The sequence below is a fragment of the Acomys minous genome (assembly GCF_964271855.1).
Source record: "Acomys minous genome assembly, chromosome: 11".
Taxonomy (NCBI): Eukaryota; Metazoa; Chordata; class Mammalia; order Rodentia; family Muridae; genus Acomys; species Acomys minous.
The window spans coordinates 13,290,407-13,315,430 of NC_140492.1; the positions used below are offsets into that span (position 1 = coordinate 13,290,407).

General features: G+C 41.1%; 1 protein-coding gene across 1 annotated transcript in view; it reads right to left on the minus strand.

The window, feature by feature from the left end:
• Positions 1-1,086: 1,086 nt before the first annotated feature.
• The window catches only part of JAM2 (junctional adhesion molecule 2), a 55,514-nt gene continuing 31,576 nt past the window's right edge, over positions 1,087-25,024 (minus strand). Inside the window, exons 3-10 of the mRNA XM_084802355.1 lie at positions 22,647-22,754; positions 20,047-20,199; positions 14,468-14,667; positions 12,347-12,446; positions 11,274-11,381; positions 8,897-8,912; positions 6,614-6,656; positions 1,087-5,305 (exon numbers count right to left, since the gene is read on the minus strand). Of these exons, the coding sequence (XP_084658481.1) occupies positions 5,273-5,305; positions 6,614-6,656; positions 8,897-8,912; positions 11,274-11,381; positions 12,347-12,446; positions 14,468-14,667; positions 20,047-20,199; positions 22,647-22,754 (761 nt within the window). The 3' untranslated portion in view covers positions 1,087-5,272. The remainder of the gene's footprint in view (positions 5,306-6,613; positions 6,657-8,896; positions 8,913-11,273; positions 11,382-12,346; positions 12,447-14,467; positions 14,668-20,046; positions 20,200-22,646; positions 22,755-25,024) is intronic.

Genomic DNA, 25,024 nt, shown 5'->3' on the forward strand with positions numbered 1-25,024 from the left:
CCGTAGGTAGTGTTCCTCATTTCTTCCCATCGCTAATACACGCACACACACTTAGGGCTTCCATGGATGGGTGGGAGGGGCAGCTAGAATTTCAAGGTGGTACTGTATTTGAGCCACAAATGGGTATTCATACCAGCGCAGTCACCATTTTCTGTAGGTGTGACCCTTCAGTCTCTGAACAACAACAGAACAGTCCTGTTAGCGCCTTGTTAAATGAGGATGTCATCATGAATATTTCCTTGCTGTGTGTTACCCCGAAATCTAGAAAGATAAATGTTTCTTGATCTTCTGTTACTTCAGGTAATTTAGTGGTAGTTGTTCTTTTTGGAAGGACAAGTCAGTTTAAAATGAATATAATGAGATAGCGTGTTCCTCTAATCGCAGTAATTGCAAAGTAAAGATAGGAGGATGGGAAGTCCAAGGCCAGCCTTGGCTCATGTTGAGACCCTGTTTAAAAACAACAGAAACTGAGTCGCAGTAGTTAACTACAGATCATGGAAACATGCTCAGTTTTGGTACATCTTTAAGAACATGTATAGGTACCACATTAAAACTAGAAAACCCATCATAAAATGGATATTAGAAAGTGCCTTTAGTCTTACATTAATTGGATCCTTTGATGACACACCTCATTATTTTGAGAGCATTTTCTTTGTAGAAAGACACATCAAAGCATGTTTCTGTCAGTGAAGTAGAAATAGGACCAACGAATCAAACATGATGGTTCACCTGAGGCTTCCTTACTGCTAGTATGTGCCAAATCTTACTGAACAAGAAGCAGGAGATGAAAAAGGTCTTGAGAATTGTGTGGATAGGGCTAGAGAGATGCCTCCACGGCTAAGAGCACTTCCAGAGGAGTTGAGTTTGATTCCCAGCACTTACATGGCAGCTCACAACCATTTCCAGGACATCTGAGTCCCTCTCCTGATGTCTGATGACATCAGGTATGCATGTGATGCACAGACATACATGTGGGCAAACCATTCAAAATCATAAAAGGGAATTGTGTGGAAATGGACAATTGTTAAAAGAAAAAAGTAATTTCTGTCCAACCTTAATTCATGCAGTAATTCATAGAACACAGAGTTGTATCAGAATATAATGTTTTATTAATATTCTAAAGACACTTTACATTTAATTATTCTTTGTGCTTCACTGACATTTTTAGGATCTGTTTTCATGTTAGATACTAGTAAAATATCTGGGGTTTATGAAGACCTGTACAGCATGAGTCCTTTTCTCAGGGTTTCAGGTTGGTAGAGGTATCAGACATATGCATACCTACCTGTACCACAACACAGAAACCAATAAATATCACAGAAGAATCGAATACCTTCGGGGTTCAGAGAAGAAACTTGCACTGGGAAATGAGAAGGCTGTGCTAGAATGGGTTAATTTGGTCTGTTAGTAGCTAGAATTGCCGTGGCTTGTGATGAGGACCGGCTTTCCAAGGCAGGTATTGCAAGTGTATCCAGGAGGGCGGAGTCAGTTTTCAAGACATCCATAGTTCAATTTGATTGGCGAATAACAAGGCAGCCAGAGGAAGTGGGGTGTGGCTGATCAGGTGGGTTATAATATGAGAGCTTATGTGTAAGGGAATAGGGGGAGCCTTTTAATTCCCAGCTGTGGAATATAGACTTATAAATAAAGGAAGAGTGCAGGGTGTTTAGTCAGGGGAAAAGAGAAAAAGGGTTGTCATTGGGCATGACAGTCCTTAGGCAAACTGTCAGATGGGGCTAGGAAGGGATGCCCTAGGGCAGGAGAGATTGGGTGATTGAAAAGTCCTTAAGACCCCAGAAAGAATTTGACCACGTCCTCTGGATGGGGAGGCCTGGTGGCACTCAGAGGAAGGATAGCAGGCTACCAAGAAGAGACTTGATACCCTATGAGCATAAACAGGGGGAGGAGGTCCCCCACAGTCATAGGGGAGGGGAGTAAGGGGAAAATGGGAGGGAGGGAGGAATGGGAGGATACAAGGGATGGGATAACAATTAAGATGTAATATGAATAAATTAATAAAATATATTTAAAAAAAAAAGAAAAGGTGAGGATAGTGGAAGCCTGAGGTGCCAGTTTTTTTATGGCATCATTAGGAGGTTAAAGATGGGAGAAATTTAGGGGTGCGGTTTACATGATGGCCAACTTTAGCATTTAAAAACAAAAGGATAACAACAGAGTTTTATTCAGATAGGAAATTGCCAGAAAAGGGATGGAACTGGAAAGGATTAGGCTCAGAAACACAAAAGCCATCGGTCTCCTGTGGATTCTAGCCTCTAGCTGCAGCAGATACGGAGCTGGGTGGGAGGGAAGATGAGTAGAGCCCAGGGAGGTAGAAGGGGACCACAAGAGAGGCTGAAGAGCAGGGTATGGGGAAGATAATACGACAGAGTAGAAGGGAGAATACTGAAGGCCTTAGGGTACAGCAGGAAAGGGAGAGAGGAGATGTGGGCCGAAATGAAGTGTGCTTGGAAATACACTATTTTCTAAGGTAAATTTTAAAGTACCAGATCAGAGATCTGGAACTCAGAGTGGATGGCGATGATGTGTCCCACCATGACAGAATGGGAGAAGAGAATAGAAGACAAAGATCAGTTTGGGGACCAGGGTGGATTTGGGGGAGGCAGCAGTCACAGAGAGTGAAGAGAAAGTATAGGGAACTGGAGAACTTAAAATGAGAAAGTATGAGCTGTGGAGCAGCTAGACACATGTTCATAATGACCCCAACTCTTCTAGGAAACAGTGCTGCAAACCTGAGAAGTCACCAGCCGTGAACCACTAGGCCCCTCTTGGAAGAGGAATAGGGTTTTGAATTCCCTTATTCCCGACTTCTCACATACAAGAAGCATCCATCAAGGAGTTCACCCTTTTTGTTTTCTGACTTTAGATGTTGGCAGGTGGCCAAGCTGAGGAGAGCTGCCCCACAGCAGCAGGTGGGAAGAGGGAGGAGTTTCCTGAGGTTTACTGAACAATAGGTGAGTGACTTCCGGTGCCCTGTGGAATGGGGCTAACAAGTTTAGCTGTGTGTAGCTATTTTTGTAATGTGAACTTTAATCAAAGTGCGCTGAAGAATGAAGGAAGTTCTTTGTAAAGTTGTATTGAAAAATAACCATCCAGATGGAGGTAAGTTAACCTCATCCCAACTAGAAATAAGTTGAATCTACTTACAACAGCAACAATACTAAGAAAAACAAACACAAAAACAAACAAACAAAAAAAAACCTTCCAAAATTTTTAGAGCCCCATCAACTTCACTGTGGAAAAATAAGAACATAATGCTCTACAAACCACAGCTAGATTTTTGACACATTGTTAAGAGTTCAAGTCTCATAAAACAGCAAGTGGACAAGTCTGGATGGCAGTGACCCACAGACAGACTTAATAACTGGAAGATTGGTGTGCACAGTTCCATGTAGAAGGAAGCAATCTTTAAGCAGTGATTTCCGCTTAGCTGTATACAGTAGTTTAGTGAAGAATGTGGAATAGGTATTTGGCACAGACTGTTAGATCTCTACACTGCGTAGAATAAATCTTTAGACTTCAGTATCTTAAAAAGAAGCTTTTCATCTATTGGTGAAGTTAAGGCACTACATAACAGTCCTCACACAATGTGGGTTTGTGTCATTTAAGTTGAAGCAGTTGGTCTTGTGATGGTCTGTGGGCCGGAAGAGGCATCCTTGAGAGTTATATGTCTCCTTAGCACTGCAGAAGGACAACAGCATTCCCCCTAGCAAAGCAGATCTCATAGTCACAGCATAGGCAGCGTTTACCTTGATTTCTTACACACCATGGGTGTTTCCTTGTCATTTGCTGCCAGGACTGAGGAGCTTGTATCTGTGGGCAAATCCCATCTGTGTCACTGATTTTTGTGACTTGTTCTCTTAGAGCAGAGGCACACTTGCTCAACGTTGTGTGACAGAGTTGAGTGGTTGCAACAGGAACCATGTGAATTAAAATGTGTTCTGTCGCCTTTGTAGAGCATGCTGGCGCCATTACGTGTGACTCTGACCTAGAGGGATGAGCCATTTTATAGAAGTCACACCTTTAGGGAAGAGTCTACTGAGAAGGGTTCAAGGCCACAAGGTTAAAGGGGAGCAGGCAATGCAGCAGTGGGCATCTGCCCAGGGTTCGGATCACTACCAAGTACTCAGTGGCCGCCTACCCATTTATACAGTGAATCCTGAGAATCTGCTTTGCCTTTTGGGTAAAACGAACAAATTCTTTTGAAGCCAACGTGACCATGTTCAAAGCTGACAAAGGGAGTAAATGACCTTTTCATGTCTAATTACCCAGAAGTAGACATCGTCAGTTGCCTTTTGTTTTTAATAGGGGTAAACCACAAGACTGGTTTTACTGGCGAGCTCGGAGAATTTGATATTCTGACACTAGCTGGTTGGTGGGTGGCCTTTGTGGTTAACCAGTTGAGAACCATTAGACCCATGTCTCATTTCAGCCATGGTTTCTCATGTGCCTTTACTGGGTCAAGCGGGTTATGGATGCTGGGAGTCAAAATGAGCTTGTGCGTTCACATTGTACTTGGAGCAAACGCTTCTCTCCCCCATGTCCCTGTTTTCATCTTAAGCAGATTGACAACCTTTTATCTGCAGCAGTGAGGGACTAGTCATGCACAGAAAGGTGTCTATGAAGTCAGGTAGGTTCTAGTAGTGCGTTGTGATGTCAGGTCACTGAGCCTCTCCAGAGGCGGCTCAGGAAACGGCAGCGGCAGCAAGCAGCTCCATTCTTGTTGCTTTTGGTTCTGAGAAGTGAAAGTAAACATAAAGTGCAAATCCTTGGGCAGAAGACCCAGCCCTGGGCTTCCCTTACAGATAGATTAGAGACAAAGGACCACAGAGTAAGGGTTGTTTAGAGCTAAGGAGAAGATTGAGAGCAGTTTCCGTTCTGCATGGTATTTCCTGAACACACAGGCTGGTCTCCACAGAGAGCACATGCAGTGTCGGCCTGCCTCCCAGACGGCCTTCACAGTCGGTATGACACTGCAACTCTCAGAAACCGAGGACATTAAACTCAGACTACTAACAGATATTTCACTTCTCTTTAGTTCAGACACGAGGTGCCAGATTGTATTTTAGGTGATAGCAAGAGCATTTTGCTTAAAACCTCAATTTCATGTGAGTTAGAGGCCATAACATTATGATGAATCATGCTCATTTCCTTATTCATCTCTTTGCAAATGTAAAACAAAGCAGACTTTTATAATATTTTAATAACTTGTGTAACAGCTGTGGTTTTGGTGCATCTCAAAAGTGGAATTCTTTTAAATTATAAAGGATTTTGTGTGCTTGAAATCCTAGAGAAGGAAAAAGAAAACCAAGTTTAAATACAACATACTGCTTCATATTTAAATACATTTATGTAATTCTTAATGAGTATCAAACAGTGAGATTCTTCAAGTTACTGTCAGTATATATCTAACTACATCTAATTTTATGGACAGTTAAGTAAATGCTAGAAGCCACGAACCTTGAACTTGGCTGAGAGTGAAGAACCTGGAGTGAAGCGAAAGCAGTGGGGGATGAGGCTTGTTAGGAACTGGGGCACTGTTGCTACCCGTCCAGCAGCGCACAGGGCCACACAGTAGTGTGGCCAACACTGTGAGGCAGAAACCCTACCATAGGACAAAGCCAAACTGCAAAGCTGTGTGGAGCTGATGAGGGCAACTGAGAAGAAAAGAGTCCTTTTTCCTTTTAATTCAGAGACAAAGTCCCTTTAGTGTTTCTGTAATTTATAGAAGATAAGATGTGATAGTTGTCCCCTAATTGAAAAGAATGTGCTTAGTGTAGTAAACTACAAGATACAGTGAGTTCTGTCATAGAAGCTAAAGTAGGTAAATTTAAAAAGAACTCATGAGGGGCACTTTAAAGAGCAGTAAATGGGCATTAAACACCAGGGCCCCACTAGAATCACCTAAATCTTGAAAGCACTACTGCCTGAGTTCTTGCTGTAAGAAGTCTGAGATTCCCTTTCCTAAGGAGTTCTGGGAATCCTCCTTTCTCAGGAAAGGGTTTAAGTTTCTGAAAATGTTGGGTGTCCCGCCTCTATTATTACCAAAAAATAGTTCAGCAGGCCCAAATGATGCTCTGTATATGATCTCAACTAGATGGTAATTTCCTTTTAAGGGTTTTGAAAGGCTCTATTCCAGCAGCAGCAGATGATATCCTTTATCTCTAACATTTCCAAGTGCTTGTAACAGCCAATGGCAAGTTCTAGAACCAGAGCACGTTGGCAGCCATCTGCTGGGTCAGGCTCCCAAGACACAGGGTACCTGGGCTCTGCCAATGTTAGCCTGTGAGAGCTTGTGCTTCTGCTTCCTCATCCGTCAAGAATGGCTGAAAATGCCAGGCTCAGTCACATCAAGGAGGTAGATTTAGAGCCAAGGGAAATGATAGGATAAAAATCACATCCTGTGATTACTCTGCAAATGTCAACCATCTTGATCATGTCAACCCAGATGGAAAGAAAGCTGGCATTTACTTAGATCCTTTAATGTACCAGTGGTAGACACCAGTCTAATGTCACAGCATCCAAACATTGCTTCATTTCCCTGCCATAGTCCCTAAATATACCTAGTCTGTAAGCATGCTTTAATAGTACTCACATTTTCGCTCACTGTAGCGGCTTTAGATGCAGGACTACCCTTCCTGTTTGTAGAACATAAAGACAGTGTTTACTACATATTCACTTCCAGTCCTGGACCCCAGCCTCATTCCGCAGGACTATCTAAGCCAGGCAGGAAGAAAACGCAGCAGCCCGGCCTGGGCTGCCAACAGGTATAGACAGTATGCAGAGAAGCCATGCAACGAAGTACAGGTTTGTGGCAAACCCTGAGCAACAAAATGTAACCTACATTGTGTAAGACACAATCAAGAGACTCATTTTTAGCCTAATATATTAACATTAAATATTTTTAAAGTTTGATTTTTATCATCTGAACTTTCATTTGTCCATGGAAAGTTTGATGTGTTGACTGGGGCACTAATAGAAGCTAAGTGAATTTGAAGACTGGATATCATGAGTGGACGTACAGTATAGGGCGATAAAGTGCTCCTTCCTGCATTGTAAAGACTCCTGCCTGATTTGACAGGCCCAAATTCAGAATGTATAAATCTTCCTGTTTATTTAAGATCATTTTTCACTCTGTTTAAATTCCTCCAGTCACTTTGCAGCTTAATAAAAAATTGAAGTGTCTGGGGCGGGGGGTGGGGTGGGCTAAGGTTCTGCATTGCCTTGCTTCTGCTCATCCTGGTGTCTAGACTTTGTCCTGTATTTGTACCAGGATATCATGAGACACCAAGGTTGAGGCAGACATCTGGCAGTAGGAAGTCAGTGACAGGCGAGTCTTCGAAGGATGTAAGAGAAGCCATGGCAACCGCGAAGAGGGACATATAAAGGGATCTGCCATGCCCACGTGTAAAGAGAGGTCAGCTGCAGATCATGTGCAGCAAAAGTGAGCCTTGTATGATCTCCATGTCTCATGCATGACTGCAACATTTTTATTAACAGTTAAGATATTCTCCCCCATGAGCAGAGAGATGCTTTGGTGGTTAAGAGCACTTGCGCATCTTGCAGAGCACCAGGGCTCATCTCCAGTACCCACATACTGGCTCATAATCGGTAATTTTAACTCCTGGAGATCAGACTAGAAGATCTCTTCTTGCCTCCATAGATACTGTATACACTTGGCACACAGACGTATATCCAAGTAAAACACTCAGACATATAAAAATAAATGAATAAACTTTTTCTAACAGCCTGAATTTAGAGCAATGAATTGCTTAAAAATAGACCCTCTGTGCTATAACCCCTCAAGTGTTCCAGCATTAGCATGTTATCATACAACATGTGCTATGTCGTCTTCTCTCTGTTACTAGTCATTTTCTAATTGGTCTACTTTTTCCCCTTAAAACTTATTAACAGGGGAACCAAGGTAAACATTAAAGAATTAAAATATGTAAAGCTGCTTACAGCTTTTCATGGACTGCTATGTTACTTAGAACCAAAGCAAAGTGCCTCAAAATCCTCAAAACTGCTTAGCAATGTCTCCGTATGGTCTGTCTCCCAATACTTTTGTGCGTTCACTGCCTCTCTTTCCCATACTGTCTAGGCACAATGCTTATTTTCATATCTTCAGATATGCCAGGCATCTTGACCTTGAGCTCTTTTGTTTTTTTCATCTCTCTACAAGAACACCATTGTGTATATCTGCTTGGCTTGCTTCCTTCCTCAGTCTTTATCGAAATGATAGTCTTCACCACCATCTTGCTATTCTCTACTTTCTTACTGCTTTATTTTCTTCCACAGTTCTTGTCACCTCCGTAGTGCTGTACAGCATGCGGGGTTAGTTACTTTCTGCTACTGGAATGTAAGCTCCAAAATGAAACTGATTTTCAATAGAGATTTTATGGGTGCTTGCCCTCCCCCACCCCCTTTTTAAACTGATACAGTGGCAGTGCCTAGAGCACTGCTGGGCACAAAACTAGTTAAATTTCAATTAAGTATAAAAATTACTAAGTGAAAGCTTATTTAAAGTTGTTCAGTTTCGTGATAGGCATAGAAAGGTGTATAAAAGTATAAAAGTATAAAAATAAGTATAAAAAAGTATATAAGTATAAAAATTACTAAGTGAAAGCTCATTTAAAGTTGTTCAGTTTCATGAAAGGCATAGAAAGGTGCCTTTAAAGTTGTACTATGGAAATACCTACGAAATTGGAGCCCATGTTTCTTCTCTTGTGGCTACAAGTAGGTACAAGACAGGGGCAGTATGTTTTTCTCAATAAAGTTGAATAACTTCTCTGTACAAATAAACTACTTTTGACACTAAACATGATTAAAAAGTAGACGGATAGGAAGAAACACACGAATATTAAGAAATGATACTTACTGGAATGAAGTTTCTTCTACAAAAGAACAAGTATATATAATTAATACGAGAATTAATGTGCAGGTCTATCTACAGTGACTTTGGCTTTATTTCCTTTTGAGTCTGACCTGTAACATTTATACCTTCTAAATGCAAGTTTTCCTATAAAACTTTTGGTCATACATACAACAAATGTTTGGGCTTAAAGGGCTCTGGTAAAATCAAGGATACTTTGGAGTTACTTACATTATCAAGAAGAAAACAAACTTTCAAAAATTCATTAAAATGTAAAGCATAATAATCAAAGTCTCATCAAGTTATTAACTAAAGGAATAGGAGTCTTCTGGTGGAGGACTAACATTTCTTTGAATGCCCCCACAATAGTGTTACTATTATTAAGTAATTGCAAGTTTGCCTCTGTGAAAAACTACCTAACAGGCCCTCGAAAATCAGGTAGGGATTGGGCCTGTTGATGCAGACCTGTAATCCCACATCCTTGGGAAGCTAAGGCAGGGCGACCATAAGTTCAGCACCATTCTGGCTAATTTAGTGAGACCCTGTCTCAAAAGATTAAAAAGAAGGCTGGCTGTGTTGTTCAGTAGCAGAGCAGTTGTCTAGCATGTTAGTGTCCTAGGGCCATTCCCTAGTACCAGACTTTAATTTAAAAAAAAATTGGAAGAGAAAAGTATATATGAACTAGACCTGATGCTGATTGATCCTAAACTCAAGTTCAAAAATATGGTTCCCTTGACAGGTTTTCTGTCCTATGAAAATGGAAGTAATAATCTTGGCTACTGAGCTCCTACTCCTAATACCCATGTCAACTCTTTCAGTATTTTAAGAATTATCTTTACTGACTCCTCATTTAAAAACCATCAGATATTTTTCCTAAGTAGGTAAAAATGACAAGAATTTTACATGCTAATTTTGTTTATACTTTCACTGTTGTCTAGCAGAGGGAATTGGCTAGATTCTATTACTACAATAGACTAGGCTAGGTCAGACTGAACTCTCATTCACAAAACAGTTAACTTTCCCTTTTTCTTTCTTGATGTAAGGTCTGACTTTGTAGACCAAGTTGACCTTGAATTCATGATCCTATTGCCTCCACCTTGGTGAGTGCTGTCATTACACATGTGAGCTCCATGCCCAGCAATAGCTAAGTGTAAGGAATTATCTTCAATCAATTTTCATGGGAACATTTTTGATGCATAAAATTTACTTTAAATGCTATTGGCAGTTCCTTTTGTTTTACTTCAACATGAATCATTTTCACCCTAAGTTCCAAAACTAATATCCACTATTAAATGATGGGTCTAAAATTTGTTCATACTGTAATTTATTATTTCATTTAAAACTTCAACTTCATACCCTTTGCCCGTGCAGCAAGTGGAAGCTCTTGAGGTTTCATCCATTTAAGCACTGGGAGTGAAGGAGTGTACTAAGAGAGTAAAATGTTTACATCTCAAAAACTTAAACCAGTTGCCTAATCAGATGTAGTTTGAAGTTATAAGAGTTCTAAGCATGAAGAACTAATAGCTTTGTCTGGCAGCATCTCTAATTCATTATGGTCTATGTGTGCTCATCGGTTTTGTTTCATAATGTTTTTGAAACAGGATCTCATTGTATAGCTCAGGCTGACCCTAAACTTTATTCTCACTGTGACTCTATGCTATACCCTCTAGTACTGGGATTACAGGCATATACCAGTGCACCCAACTAGGTTTCTAGTTTTGGATGACAATTTTTCTTGTAGTTGTACTTACTATATTACTAAATTAAACACTCAACATTATTACATTATTATTGAAACATTTCACTGGTTGTTGTTTCAATGAAACTATTTTTAAAATTAAAAATCAATCTCATCTGGATGTGTTGGCACACACCTTTAATCCCAGCACTTGAGAGGCAGAGGCAGGTGTATCTCTGTGAGGTTGAGGCCAGCCTGGTTTACAAAGAGAGTTCCAGGAAAGTCATGGCTGCTACACAGAGAAACCTTGTCTCAAAAACCAACAATTAATAAACAATAAACAAAAATAGAAATCAATCTCTGTCCTGAAGCACATAATTTCTAACATAAAATATAAGGACTTCACATATATCTTAATATACCATAAATATCTGTCTACATTCAATGACTTTGTGCTGTTATACTCCAAGGATGATTCTTACCCATTCCATGGAGTTGCCCAGAATTTTGCAAAGAAGAAGCATTCTTTGGTTGCCAAGGTACATCATAACCCCAATGCACGTTATTGTGGGTATTGCCAACAGCAGAATAGCAGTAAAAACACTCTCCAGAGTTGGTAGAACTTCATAGGAGCAACAGTATACTTAAAATAAAAATCTGTCTTCACAAGAATTCATGTTCCTGAGAAGGGTGAGTTTAACTTACTTGTGAAGTAGCCTTTTCTCTGAGCGTAGCATATACTAAGGCCACATACGGAAATCACGAAGGCCACAACTACTACAGCTGCTATGATGCCACTTATGTTGAGAACATCTGCAATGTGAAATAAAGCATGTTTGAATTCATGTTACACAGATGGACAGATGCCATCATTAAGTCCAACAGTCATGAAAGCTCTCCTTGGTAGCTGTGCTGAGAATAACCATATGCTTTTGAATCCTACTTAACTAAGTTAATTTCAAGACATGCCGCAAAACTGAAAATATTTAGAGAACCAAGCTTTACCAAAATCTTAACTGTTAGGACCAGCAAGATGGAGCAGTGAGTAACGGTGCTTGCCGTCTAACCTGAACACCTGAGTTCAAGCCTGAAACCCTTTGACGTCTACTCATGCCCTGGGCTCGATCCCTACTCTTGGGAGTGGGGGTTGGGGGTATGCTCTTTAACTCTTATTTCCTGAAACCCTCATTCTCTTGGATTCTAAAAGTCATTTTGTGAAATATAATATATTGTAGCTACATTTTGAACAATCTAGGTCCATAACTATCCCTGTGTCTTTTGGAAAAACCTAACTTGCCATTAGTGTAAGCTTTGTGTTTCAGGGCATTGACATTGTCATGAGTGACAAAATGACAATATCCCAGATGGCTCACAGCACATAAGCACTGCTGTGTTATTTTAGTGTAACCTCATGAAGAAAGTCTGCCACTGCAGAATGAAACAGGTAGCGAGTTGGCAGCTGTTTACATGGAGCCCCAGCGATACGTACTATAGCACACTTAGCCATGATTTGAAAGATGGATTTCTTACAAAGGCCCATTTCAAAACACTTATTTGAAATATTAAAAACTTTGTTATGTATAGGCTAAATTGTCTTGCCTTCATTAGATGACAAACTGAAGTCAACACTGCTGCTTTATATATATATATTAAGCTCATATCATTTCTTCCAACTTGTCCTTCAAATTACTCAACCCCTTCCACCTCCTCGCTCCATTAACCATCAAATGTCCTACACTCTACTCACACATCAGTTCTTCTCGCTATCCCATGCTTACCTACTTGCATTCGTTTCCCAGGACACCTGCGGTATCCGACAGAGTTACGGGCTTCACAGTAATATTCTCCACTGTCCATCTTGGAAATCATGTTAAATTGCTGTTTGTACAAGGAAAAATAAATAGATCTTGAAGCTATAAAGCTGTGAGTAGACTCCTAAAAAAACACTAGTTTTGAATTTTGTCATGAAGTGGTTCTGCCCTTTCTAATGACTCAGAACTTTGTATTTTTCTTGTGACTTGAGCTATCTACCAGAAGCTGCCAGGACTTTAAGAAGTAAATCGCCAGGCCTGTTTAATTTGAAGGAAAAGACAGGTATACCTGAGGAAGTCTGTTTCCCTCTCTTCTCTCCTTACCTTCCCCAGGATGCCACTGTGGAGCAGGCTGGTCTCAAACCCGATCCTCCTCCTTCAGGCTTCAAGCAGCATTACAGCTGTGTGCCGCCTCAGTCTCTCTAGTGTCTGGGAAGTGCCTTTCATAAAGGAAGATTCCCTAGTGAAAGGGCTAGTGTACTTTCTTAGTCACAGTGAGTTCATCGTGGGAGCAAATCGTGAGCACTTTCTCCAGAGTCAGAGCCATGGCCAAGAAGTAGCTCGGACCCAGGAAACCTCAACTGATGTTTACAGGATTGTAAATTATAGCAATTTCAGAGTACTTGAAAATACTGAAAAGAGAAGTTCAACCCTGCTGGCCAGTGGTGGTGAACACCTTTAATCCAAGTACTTGGGAGGGAGGCAGAGGCAGGTGGATCTCTGAGTTGGAAGCCAACCTGGTCTACAGAGCGAGTTCAGAGCAGCCATGGCTACACAGAGAAACCCTGTCTTGAGAAACAACAACAACAAAAAATTCATCCCTTACTATTTCTCCCTGTCATAGAATGAGAGGTAAGAATTTCATATGAAAGGCTTTATAATTTGTGCCAGTAGTTTTGTAGTCTTGGAGAGTTTCTGGAAGGGAAGAAGAAAGGGACGGAGCTAGAGGGAAGGAAGAAGAGGCCACTCCAGTGTAAGCTGCCCTTGGGCATAAGGCATCTTTATCACATACCCCAAGGGCTGATCCCCTGAGGAGCATGGATCCTAGCACTTCAGACTTGCCTCAGGGCTTTTATCACCCACTCAGAAAAAAATAAATCTGAAAAGTAAATATAGCAGTGTGTGACGGCAGTTTTTGTGCCCAGCTTCACAGTGTAAAACCGTTGGACCTGCTGACTGCTCCTGCTGACTGGAAATGCTGGGACATGGCCTTATTCTGAGGACAGCGGCCTCCACTTCTGTTTTTGGTTAGCTATGTAGCCAGTGTGCCTTCCTGGGTATCAGAAGATCTGCCTTTTAAATGACACTGCGCTAGTAGAAAGAAACATACCTGTTTCAAAATCCCTAAGACTGTTGTTAGTACTACCTTACCTATAAGAGTTTTTTTCCATAATATTTGTGGTGGTGATTTTGCATTGCTGAAAACAAAATATTAAAAACCCAACATATTATCTTGATTGGAAACAAAAGGCTTCAAATTAAATGTTCTGATCGCCCCCCCTACTCTGAAAATTCACAGATGAAAAAGTAAAAATGGTCATTAAGTTTGAACAGCTCATTTCGAGCTGTATCAGTTATCTAGGAAAGGGAGAGGCAATTGGAAAATCTGGACTAAGTTTACGGTAACAGATGTGTAAGTCACAGAGACTACCATAAAGGAGCCGGGTCCGTGGGACAGTTCAATGACTAAGACATCCTAACGTGGTTTCTGTGTGGTCACTGTTGCCCAGGTTTCCCCAACTGAGTTTTTTGTGCATTTCCTCAGCGGTTTAAATTGAGAGTGAGGTTAGTGATGTTCTAAGCCAGAGGAGTAGCTATAGAGTACTGGCTGATCTATCCTGGCCAAAGTTTGCTCTGCCCTAAGTTGGTGCCCACCTTGTTTGCTTAGCTCCCTGGTTTTCTATACCACCTGCCCACTTCCCACAGTAGTATCTCCCATCATTTCTTAGTATATGTACCATGTTTTTCCTGCTACCACCTCTCTGCACTTAGTAAGCAATGACATTGATCTGGTCTATATAATTTAAAGTCCTGATAACCCTTTTATCACAATGACAGACAGCACTTTAATACCTGAAATGACCTTACCAGAATTCCAGATTTTGTATTCATTGTATACGAGCTGTTGTTGTGTGTGCCACGTTTTGGATTCCCTAGCAAACTTGTGCCATCTTTAAACCATATGTACTCAGGAGCTGGGTTGCCTTCTTTATCTTGACATCGTAGCTCTACAACGCTTCCGCTCATAACAGAAGTGGGTACTTCACATGAAGGAACCGCAGGAGCCACTGCACAATGGAAGCCAAATAGTATAGATTATTCATCAGCTGACCATCGTTGTAATAATCTGTATCAAGTGGACATCTGAGATACGTTTCCTTTTTTTCTTGCACATACAATATACCACACTTTTTACTCTTCCTGCTGCCAAGTAGATAACATACAGTAGTTTGGCCAAAGGAATATAAGTAAAAGTGACATAGCCATTTCCATATCCTACCTATTAAAACTTCATTTATGCTTCATTTGCTCACCTTATCCTCACCTACTACCAAGTAGTTGTCAGTACACTTGAATTTGGAAAGCCATGTATTGAGGATGCCAAGCCTATATTTTTCTGAGCCTCTTCATTTCATAAAGCAGGATTAGTTATGGTTCGAGTATGAAATACCCTCCATGGGTTGGCCCATGTTTCAACACTTGGCCCACAGCTGCTGGTGGTGTTTGGGGAGGTTGTAGAACCACTTGTGAGGAAGTGTGCCACTGCCTGAAGACTGGCCTTGAGTCTTACAGCCTAGTCCTGCTTCCAGCCCCTCGCTGCTTTCTGGTCTGCCAAGGTGTGAACAAGCATCCTCACGCTCTCATTTCCACAGATGAGCTGGTCCCATTCCCATGGCTTCGCAACCATGCTAGACTTACATCCACTCAAAACGTGAGCCTTCCATAAGTTGCTCCTTGTCATGCAGGGGGTCACAGAAAAGAGCAAAGTAACTAATAGCGAAAATTAGCACCAAGAAGTGAAAGCTTTGCCAGGAGGGACTCTGTGACCACACAGTTCATAAGCCTTAGGAACTGATTTGCAGGAGGACTGATTTGTCATAGAATTTGGAGCTGTAAAGAAGTCCTGGAATGCTATAAGCAGAAGCTAATAGGTTATTTTGGAGGGAGTGTGGAACAGTGCCAGTAGACAGGCAAACAGTAAATGTTGTACTTTGTTTATATGGCTTCGGGGGATCAAAGACTCTACTTGTATCAGAAATTGGAGAGGAGGGCATTACTATGACATCTAGACAAAGAGTCTGGCTTCTTTTTGCCAGTGTCCTGAAAACTGGGGCTAAAAAACTGATTTTTAAAATAGTGGACTAAGTTGTTTGGCTGAGAAAATGTCAAGACAGCATAGCATGCAGGCTGGGTGTGGTAACCATGGTAACTCTTCACTGCTTCTTGTCAGATTTACAAGGAGAAAGTAGAAAGATGCAAAAGTGAAGGTTAGGAAGGAAGGTTGCACACAGATGTTGAAACTGCAAGCACAGAGCACAGGTGGGTTCAGATAAAGCAGCTGTGATTGTTAAACACATTGTCACCATGAAGGAAGAAAGGGTGCCTTCAGGGAAAACCCACTTATCAAGGAAAGTCCCATGGTGTAACAATTCAAATCCATGTAGAATTCAAAATCCTGAAACAGCCTTGTAGGCATCATTATGTAAAACACCAAAGGAGTTTTCCGAGTTCAGTAGCAAAGGCACCCAGGGACTGTTAGAGATGTGGTCCAGGAAGGTCAGGGCACATCTTCAGCAGGCTGCAGTACTTGGCATTATTGCTGTGCTGCTGTTTCTGTTTCTGTTTTTGTTTTTTTCCCCCCAGGCAGTCTGGTTTCATGAGAAAGGCAGTTATGCCAAGATCTCAGAAAGCCATTGCAACATCTGTGTAGCGTGTCGATTCTGTGTATGAAACTGTGAAGGTAAAGGCCAAGCTGTAGTGAGACCTCAGGGTATTAGAACTGTACAAGGCTCTGGGCCTCCACTAAGAAAACATGCAGGCATCAAATGGAGCTATTGCAAAAGAGAAGCCACACGTGCCTCAGGTGACTGAACGGTGGGGCCACCCAAGGTCATTGAGGCCAGATGACACCACCAAGAACCTCAGGTAGTGGACATGGAGCTGAGGAGTTTGGTACTTTTCTATCTTGGCCCTTTTTGGCCCAGCCTTTCCTTGCTTTGCCCCATTATTCCCTTTTGGAATAGAAATGTTTCTTCTGAAACCCTTTGTTGTTGTTGTTGTTGTTGTTTAAAAGGAGTTCAAGGTTAGTAAATGATCATCTTGAATGATTTAAGACTTAAGACTTTAGAACAGTCTTTGGACCATGAGACTAGTAATTTTTGAAGTTAGACTGGATGCATTTCTCCTTATTAAATTTCCGTGAGTGTATGAGGACCAGGGGCAGAACAGTACAATTTGTATATGAAGTGACCCCACAGAACTCGTTTGTTTGAACTCTTGGTCTCCAGCTGGTGGCACTTTAGGAGAGATTGTGGAAGCTTTAAGAAGAGGGGCCTTTTATCTTACTATGTCTTATTATAAAATACTCATTGGAGAAAGTGGGCCTTAAGGACTTGAAGTAAAGCAGAATTTAGTTAGTACGTGTGGTGGTTAGACTAGGAATGGCCCCCATAGTCTCATGTGTTTGAATGCTTGGCCCATAGGAAGTGGCACTATCAGAAGGCTTGGCCTTGTTGGAGGAAGTATGTCACTATGGAGGCAGGCTTTGAGGTCTTATATGATCAACCTACACCCAGCATGGTACGAAGTCTCCTCAGGCTTCGATTCTGCCATGCTTCCCACCATGATGACAATGGACTAAACTTCTAAAACTCTAAGCCAGCCCCATTGAAATGTTTTCTTTATAAGAGTTGCCATGGTCATGGTGTCTCTTCACAGCAATAAAACCCAAACTAAGACAGAAGCTGTTACCAGGATTGGGGTGTTGCTGTGATAGTCCTGACCACGCTTTTGTTTGGTGGAATGTGGATTTGGGACTTTGAATTAGAAAAGCAGTGGGATGCTTTAAGTTGGGTTTAACGGTAGGAAGATAGAAGACAGCGGTGCTAAGGGTGATTTGAACTGTGGGGTCCTGGCTCAAGAGATTTTAGAGGAGAATACTTTTAGTATATTGCCTAGAGATCATTCTTGTGATATTTTGGTGAAGAATGTGGCTGCTTTTTGCCCTTGTCCAAAGTCGGCCTGAGGCTAAGGTGAGGAGATTTAGATTAATTGCATTGGCAAAGGAAATCTTAAAACAGCCTAGTATAGACTTTGTCCTGTAGTTCACACTTATGAAGAGTATTTTGATGAAATGGAACAAACTGAGCAAGGGAAAACATACAAAAATATATGTTTCTAAGAGGAAAGGGATACCAGGAAGTGGAATGGAGCTAAATTCTATGTCCAAGGAGATAAACAAATTAAAGACACTAAATGAATTAAGGGAGAGGTGACCTCAGGGCAAGATCCACCCAGCTAAACTTCCTTCTTGTGAAAAGGAATTAAAGAAAAGTTTAGGTTCAGGTGTGATAGTACAAGTCTTTAATCCCAGCCCTCAGGAGACAGAGCCATGCAGATCTCTGAGTTCAAGGTCAGCCAGGCTTAGTCAAGGAAAGAAACCATCCAAAACTGAAAGCTTGAAAGGATGAAATTGAACAGGGGAGCTTTGTGCCAGCCCCAGCAAGCAGCAGAACTGTGCAGCTTTGGTCACATGGTTCTAGCTTTAGAGTCAAGGATAGAAGAAAAGGGGTTATGAAATCTCCCTTCGTGACTAAGGAGAGCGGCTGAGGCCAGGGGTGTGGAACGGATATTCCTGGACGGAGGCCCAGAGAGGTGAAACTTTGAAGGTGAAGCGTGCACTGCCTTGGAGACCCCAGGCTGTTAGAGATGCCAGAACCGGGGGATACCTGCCTAGGAAAGCTGCTAATGAAGTAGAAGCAGCCCAAGAGAAAGAAGTGTGTTACAGCCAACAGAGCTGAAAAAAGCTGAAGCTCTGAAGAGCATTGTGACATCAGACATGGAGATGCAATGTTCAGATTTGCCCAGCTGGCTTTCCCTCTTGCTTTGTTCCTGTATTTCCTCTCTGTGCTCCCTTCCCTGTGCTGTATATCCTGTGCCATTGTATTTTGTAAGTATGTGGGGTTTTTTCTTAGTTATATTTTTATAGGGAATTATTACAGTTAACAGGTTGCATGAATCTCAGAAAAAACTTTGAACTTTTAAGCATTGTTGAGACTGTGCTAGACTATGGGGACTTTTGAAGTTGCACTAAATGCATTTTGCATTATGTTATGGCTGCAAGCCTATGGGGGCCAAGGAATGGAATGTGGTGATTTGAGCAGGTATGGCATGCGTTTCAGTGTTTGGCCCATAGAGATAGAGTGCCACTATTAGGAGTTGTGCCCTTGTTGGAGGATGTGTGTCACTGTGGGGATGAGGTTTGAGGTCTCGTATGCTCAGGCTATACCCAGTATGACACACAGGACACAGTGTCTCCTTCTGCTGCCTTCAGATCAAGTATAGAACTCTCAGCTCCTTCCCCAACACTATGTCTGCCTGCACACTGCTATGCTTCCCACCGTGATGATAATGGACTAAACTTCTGAAATCTCAGGCCAGCCTCAATTAAGTGTTTTCTTTATTTTAAAAAAAGTGTTTTCTTTACAAAAGTTGCCATGGTCATGGTGTCCCTTCACAGTAATAAAACCCTAACTAAGACAATTGATAACTATTAATAATCTCTTGGAAAACTCAGGACAATGGTAGACAGAACTCTAAGACAACCACACAATATTCCCATCTTTAGTATATGTGTATGATCTCTCAGTTATTTAAAATATAAAAGTACTGTGAAGAAATCTGACAGATGTAATTAAATTCCAAATCCATTGGATGTAATATAGAAAGGTGGATTTGGCCACACGACATGGGCCTTTTAATGAGTTATTTATTTATATTTAATGTGTATGAATGCTTTGCATGTATGTATGTGTGTGTATGTATATCTATATGTATGCATGTATGTATGTATGTGCACCAAGTGCATGTAATCCCGATGGAGGCCACAAGAAGGTAGCAAGACCTGAAGTGGCAGAAATGTGAATCACCATGTAGATGCTGGGAAATGAACCTGGGCCAGAGGGATCTGTGGGAGCAGCAGGTGCTCCCAACCACTGCTGGCCCATTTCCCCAGCATGGGCCTTTTAAACGCAGGGCTTATTCTGGCTAATTACCGAAGGAAATGTCTAGCAATTCAAAGTACAAGAAGGATCCATCCTGCCTCTGCTGCACTGAAGATGAGAGGGTGAGGTAACAGGAAACTTATGTGATATTATCTAGGCTACTAAAAAATAAATAAATAAAATCAGGATCTTGGGGTCAGTCATCAACAAACAGATTTATGGGAATGAATTCGTGATTTTGACATCCAGTGAGATGATGGGACTAGTCTGGACCTGGCTGTGAAGGTGCATGTGGATTCTATGGCTATACTGGTTGGGGCTTTGGTTAGTGTCTCGAATCACTGCCCTTACCCCCACCCCAGGACCGGGGATGAGGATGAGACAGGTGACAGCAATCACCTATGTGCATGTGAGTTACCCATTACACATGTGCATGCATATTACCCAGTACTTGTAGGGTGACTGTATCTTCCTGCAGATTCTGGCCTTGCTCAGATGGAGCACTGACTTCACAGCGGTACTTTCCAGCATCACTTCTTGTAACATTTTTGATCCGGATGTTGAAATCTATCATCTCAGCACGGTCTTTAAAGTCACCTTTTCAGGGGGAAAAGACAATAACATTAGAACTGATGCAAATAACTTTCTGTGAAGTGTCTTCCTCAAGTCATTTCACTCAAATCTAAAACATCCTAAAACTAAAATGTGCATTTTGGAAGACATTTTTAGACTATTAAAGACTGTTTAGAAAAAAAAGACAGAAAGAAAGAAAAAAGAAAAAAAGAAAAAGCCTGTTTAGGTTCACATTCCCTCCCCTCCCCCTCTCTCTGAGAGAAGGATTAACTATATAACCTTAGCCTTGGCTGGCCTAGAGCTCTCTATATAGACTAGGTTGGTCTTGAACTCACAGAGATCACCTACCTCTGCATCCTGAGTTCTGGGATTAAAGGTGCACACTACCATACCTGGCACCATATTTGGATTTAAAGAACTCAACCAAATTCCTACCTTGCCACCTTTCTAGTATCTATTTCAGCTTTCAAAAAATGAAGAATGTGATTTAAGTGTCAGAACAGTAACTTTATATATGGTCATTCAAATACCAGAGAAGAAGTAGGTGGCACGGATCTTAAAAACATTATCTTGATTAGATATATTTTTTTTTTCTGAGACAGGGTCTTTCTGTGTAGCCCTGGCTATCCTGGACTTGCTTTGTAGACTAGGCTGGCCTCAAACTCACAAAGATTTGCCTGCCTCTGCCTCCCAAGTTCTGGGATTAAAGGCTGTGCCACCATGCCCACATTCTTGATTAGATTTTGATAGTAAAAAGCACTGAATTAAAGTGTTTTTTTAGTGGGCTGGTGAGATGGCTTATTAGGTAATGGCACTTGCTACCAAGTCCAGTAATCTAAGTTTCATGCCAGAGTTCTGCATGGTAGAAAGAGAATCAACTCCTGCTAGTTGTCCACATGGCATTATTCTCCCACCCAACCCCCCAAATAAATAAGTGTAATAAAATTTTAAAAAATAAATAAAATAAAATGGGGTTTTGTGTGATATGCAGGTGCCCAAATTGACAACTGTAGACAATGAAAGTGAAAATAACAGTGCTGTTAGGTATTTGAAATGCATATCTTAATGGAGTAGAATCAGATGTCATATTTTATTTATTTTTGATAAAGGGTTTCACCATGTAACTTTGACTGTTTTGGGACTCATTACTTAGACCAGAGTGGTCTTCAAGTCACAGAGCTCTGTCTGCCTCCACCTCCTGAGTGACTGGGAATAAAGAAAGGCATGTGCCCTTCAGTGGGTATTGTGGTTTGAAGAAGAAATTTCGTTCGTGTCTTTAAAAACTTGACCCTCTGCTGGGCGTGGTAGTGCACGCATTTAATCCCAGCACTCTGAGGCAGAGACAGGCGGATTGCTGTGCAATCGAGGCCAGCTTTGTCTACAAAGAAAGTCCAGGACAGCCAAGGCTACACAGAGAAACCCTGTCTTGAAAAAAAAAAAAACAAAGCAAAACTTGGCCCTCTGTTTTGAGAAGTTATTGGGCATTTAAGAGATAGAGCCCTGCCAGAGGAAGTAGTACATTACTGGATTATAGCTTCATCTCACTTCCTTTTTTACATCTCTACTTCCTGTGGATGGATGAAATGGGACCAGTAAGCTTCCTGATCCAGCTACTGCACCTTCCCTGCCATGACGGACTCAACCCCTCTGGAAACATGAGTCCCAATAAACCCTTTCTTCCTTAAGCTGCTTTTGTCATAGTATTTTATCACAGCAACAGGAAAGTTACCAATACACAAAGCAATGCAGCCACCATGACCACATATTAGTTAATAGTAAATTATATAATCAGCAGGAAGAGTTGAGAGTGAAAGACATGTACAGCAAACAAAAAGTACTGGCTAACAGTTACTGTAACTACAGTCTAACTCTCCAGCCACCACTGTAACTGATAGTCCAGTTTGTAACTCTCCAGGCTTCTCAGTGGTACATTTGCTTTCTAAAGAGAAATAGGAAAATAGAGTGAGGCTCTTATTACTGAGCAGGAACCTTATATCCCAATCTTATATCCTTTGTTTGATTGTTTTGTTTTGTTTTTGAGGTAGGATCTCTCTTTGTAGTCCTGGCTGTCCTGCTGGGTAGACTATGCTGGCCTTAAACTCACAGAGATCAGCTTCCTGCCTCTGTTGCTGGAGTGCTGACATCAAAGACATGTGCCATCACTCCTGGCCCAATCTCAGATCAGTCTTTTTCCCTTCTCTCAACAGTTAAATTTACCAGGCCAGCAAAAGTAATTGTGTTTTGTGGTAAGCAACCTAGGGTCCCAGGACTCAGTGGAATTCACCTACTTTTGCTCTACGTAGTTTTTGTAGCTGTTGTATTTTAGTCTCAGAAACGATTCGTTTCATCTCACACTTACAGAAACACATTTTTAGTAATCAGTCATGTCCTGTTCCCATTTGTAAATTAAAGGACATGGACTGTACTTGGTGTCTTCTCTCTGTGGCCTCATCAAGTCTACAGTGACTTACCTTGGAGAGCCTGTTGATAGTAGACCAAGGAGACACCTTGTCCCAATTTCTTCCACTCTAATCTGGAGGAGGTGGTCTTCTTTGGGGTTTTACAAGCTAAAATAGCCTCTAAGAATAATAGGAAAAATATGTTTTTAATTGTTCCTATGAGTTTACACCTTATATAATTAAAAAACTTTAAAACATCTTTAAATTAATATTCTGCATTTCCATCCATCCATTCATCATCTCTTCCCAGTCATGCGCACATGTACATAAATACAGCAATCAGTAACTGCCATGTTGTATTAATCCAAAGATGAATGGGAGCATGACAGCTCTTTTCTGTTATAATTATGTGGCACAATCCCGCTTCCTCTAGTTGTATAATCTGTGTTGCCATCATTGAAATGGGATAGTAGCACACTGTTGGGAGTCTTCAAAAGCAGCAATATGTGTGAAACATGCAGGCCTAAGCATGCTAGTACTAACAAACAGTAACCATAACTAATTATTTACTTGTTATTCTAAATCTCAGCATCTGAGGAGGCTGCAGGTTGCTGGAAGATGCAGGTAAGATAATGTCACTTCAGGCAATGATTGAGCATTAATAGGGTAGTCTAGACCAGGCAATGGTGGCACACACCTTTAATCCCAGCACACAAGGCAGAGGCAGGCTGATATCTGAGTTTGAGGCCAGCCTCGTCTGGAGGTCTAGGGGAATATTTTATATTTCTACCTAAGAAAGATACTTAGTCCATTCCAGACTGTGCTGGGAAAATGCACAGACGTCTCTCACAGGCTGCATGCCCACTCGGTTCCTTTGTGATTCACTCTATAAATATATTAATATACAGCTAATTTAATCCTATAATAAATTGTAGGTTTCTACTTCAAAATGACTGTCTGTAACTTTGCCTCAACTATTACAAGATAATTCTGGTCAGTTTTACTTCAGTGTAGCAAAGATCATTTTTATCACAGTAAATTTACCACAGTTGCATCATTAAAGAATTTCTGGAATCTTGGAGAGAGTCCCCTCTTTTGACTGTCTAAGCAAGATGACTGGGGACAGTAGGCCAACACTGGTCTCAGTGCTACTTTAAGCTGCCAAGCAGAAGCTCCAGCTATAAATAGTTTAAAAGTATGTTTCAACCAGTGCTTTGGAGTGCGAATTTCATATTTCTGAATATTTTTAACCATAACACACGGGGTTTGGCTTAAAACACACACACACACACATACACACACACACAGACACACACACAAGATCTTTTACTAAGAGAAATAGTAGGGAGCTGGAGAGATAGCTCAGTGCTTAAGAGCATGGGCTGCTCATCCAAAGGTCCTGAGTTCAATTCCCAGCAACCACATGGTGGCTCATGACCATCTATAATGTGGTCTGATGCCCTCTTCTAGCTGATGCTTTCTTCTGTCATGCAGGCAAACATGCCACAGAGTGCTTATATACATAAATAAATAAATCTTTTAAAAAAGAAAGAAAAAGTAGGTGAATGTGGTTTCCATATGTTTGATTTTGATGTTTAAGAACATGTAATGCCATTTTTGAAAAGCCTCGATTTCATATGCACAGTCATGGACAAAGAGTCTATAATAGGGCATATGTTTGAAATTTGTAACTGAGAGGTGGTTGCTATGTGACAGATAAGAGTTCACTGCTGTTGCTATGTGTAGCCTGTGCTGTTTCTAAAATTTCGACTGTACTTCTATTGACAGGAGTAAAAATGGAAGGTACTAGAGAATTGGCTGGGGAAAAGAAATGCAAGGAAAAACAGAACCCCAAGCTCTTTTAAGGATGCTTAAGGCTTTAGGTTTTTGCACCACACAGAGAAATCATTTTCAGAGGTGTTTACAACTGTGCTACAAAGACAAATGTGTGCTAAGGGACCTGTCTGAGGAAACAGTTCTGTTCTGTTGATTAAGGAGAAAGGGTGGTGACTTCCGGAGTCTTGAGTTTTAGATAGGTTTCCTTCCCGTATTTTGTTGAGTTTTCCAACAATTATGCACACACCCACACTCATTTTCACCATTTCTCTCTGTCTTACTCCTACAGCTTAAGAAATCGTTTTGTCCGGCACCATATTCTTTTATATATTTAACTAATCATGCACACAAATACATCCTTTTTGGTGAGTTCTTCCTGACTGCTCCCTCACAGTTCTGTTGAAAAACCTGAGGAAATTCTATTATAAAATGTAACCAGTGTTCCTGCTGTAATTTATTTTATTTATGTGTAATAATATAAATGTATCTGCTAAGAAGAAATATAATAAAAATGGAAAAAAGTTTTTTAAATAAAAAAATGTAATCAATGACTTTCCCCACCCAGGTGATTTGACTGTTGTCTCCTCCTCACCGATTATACATAATGTGAAGAA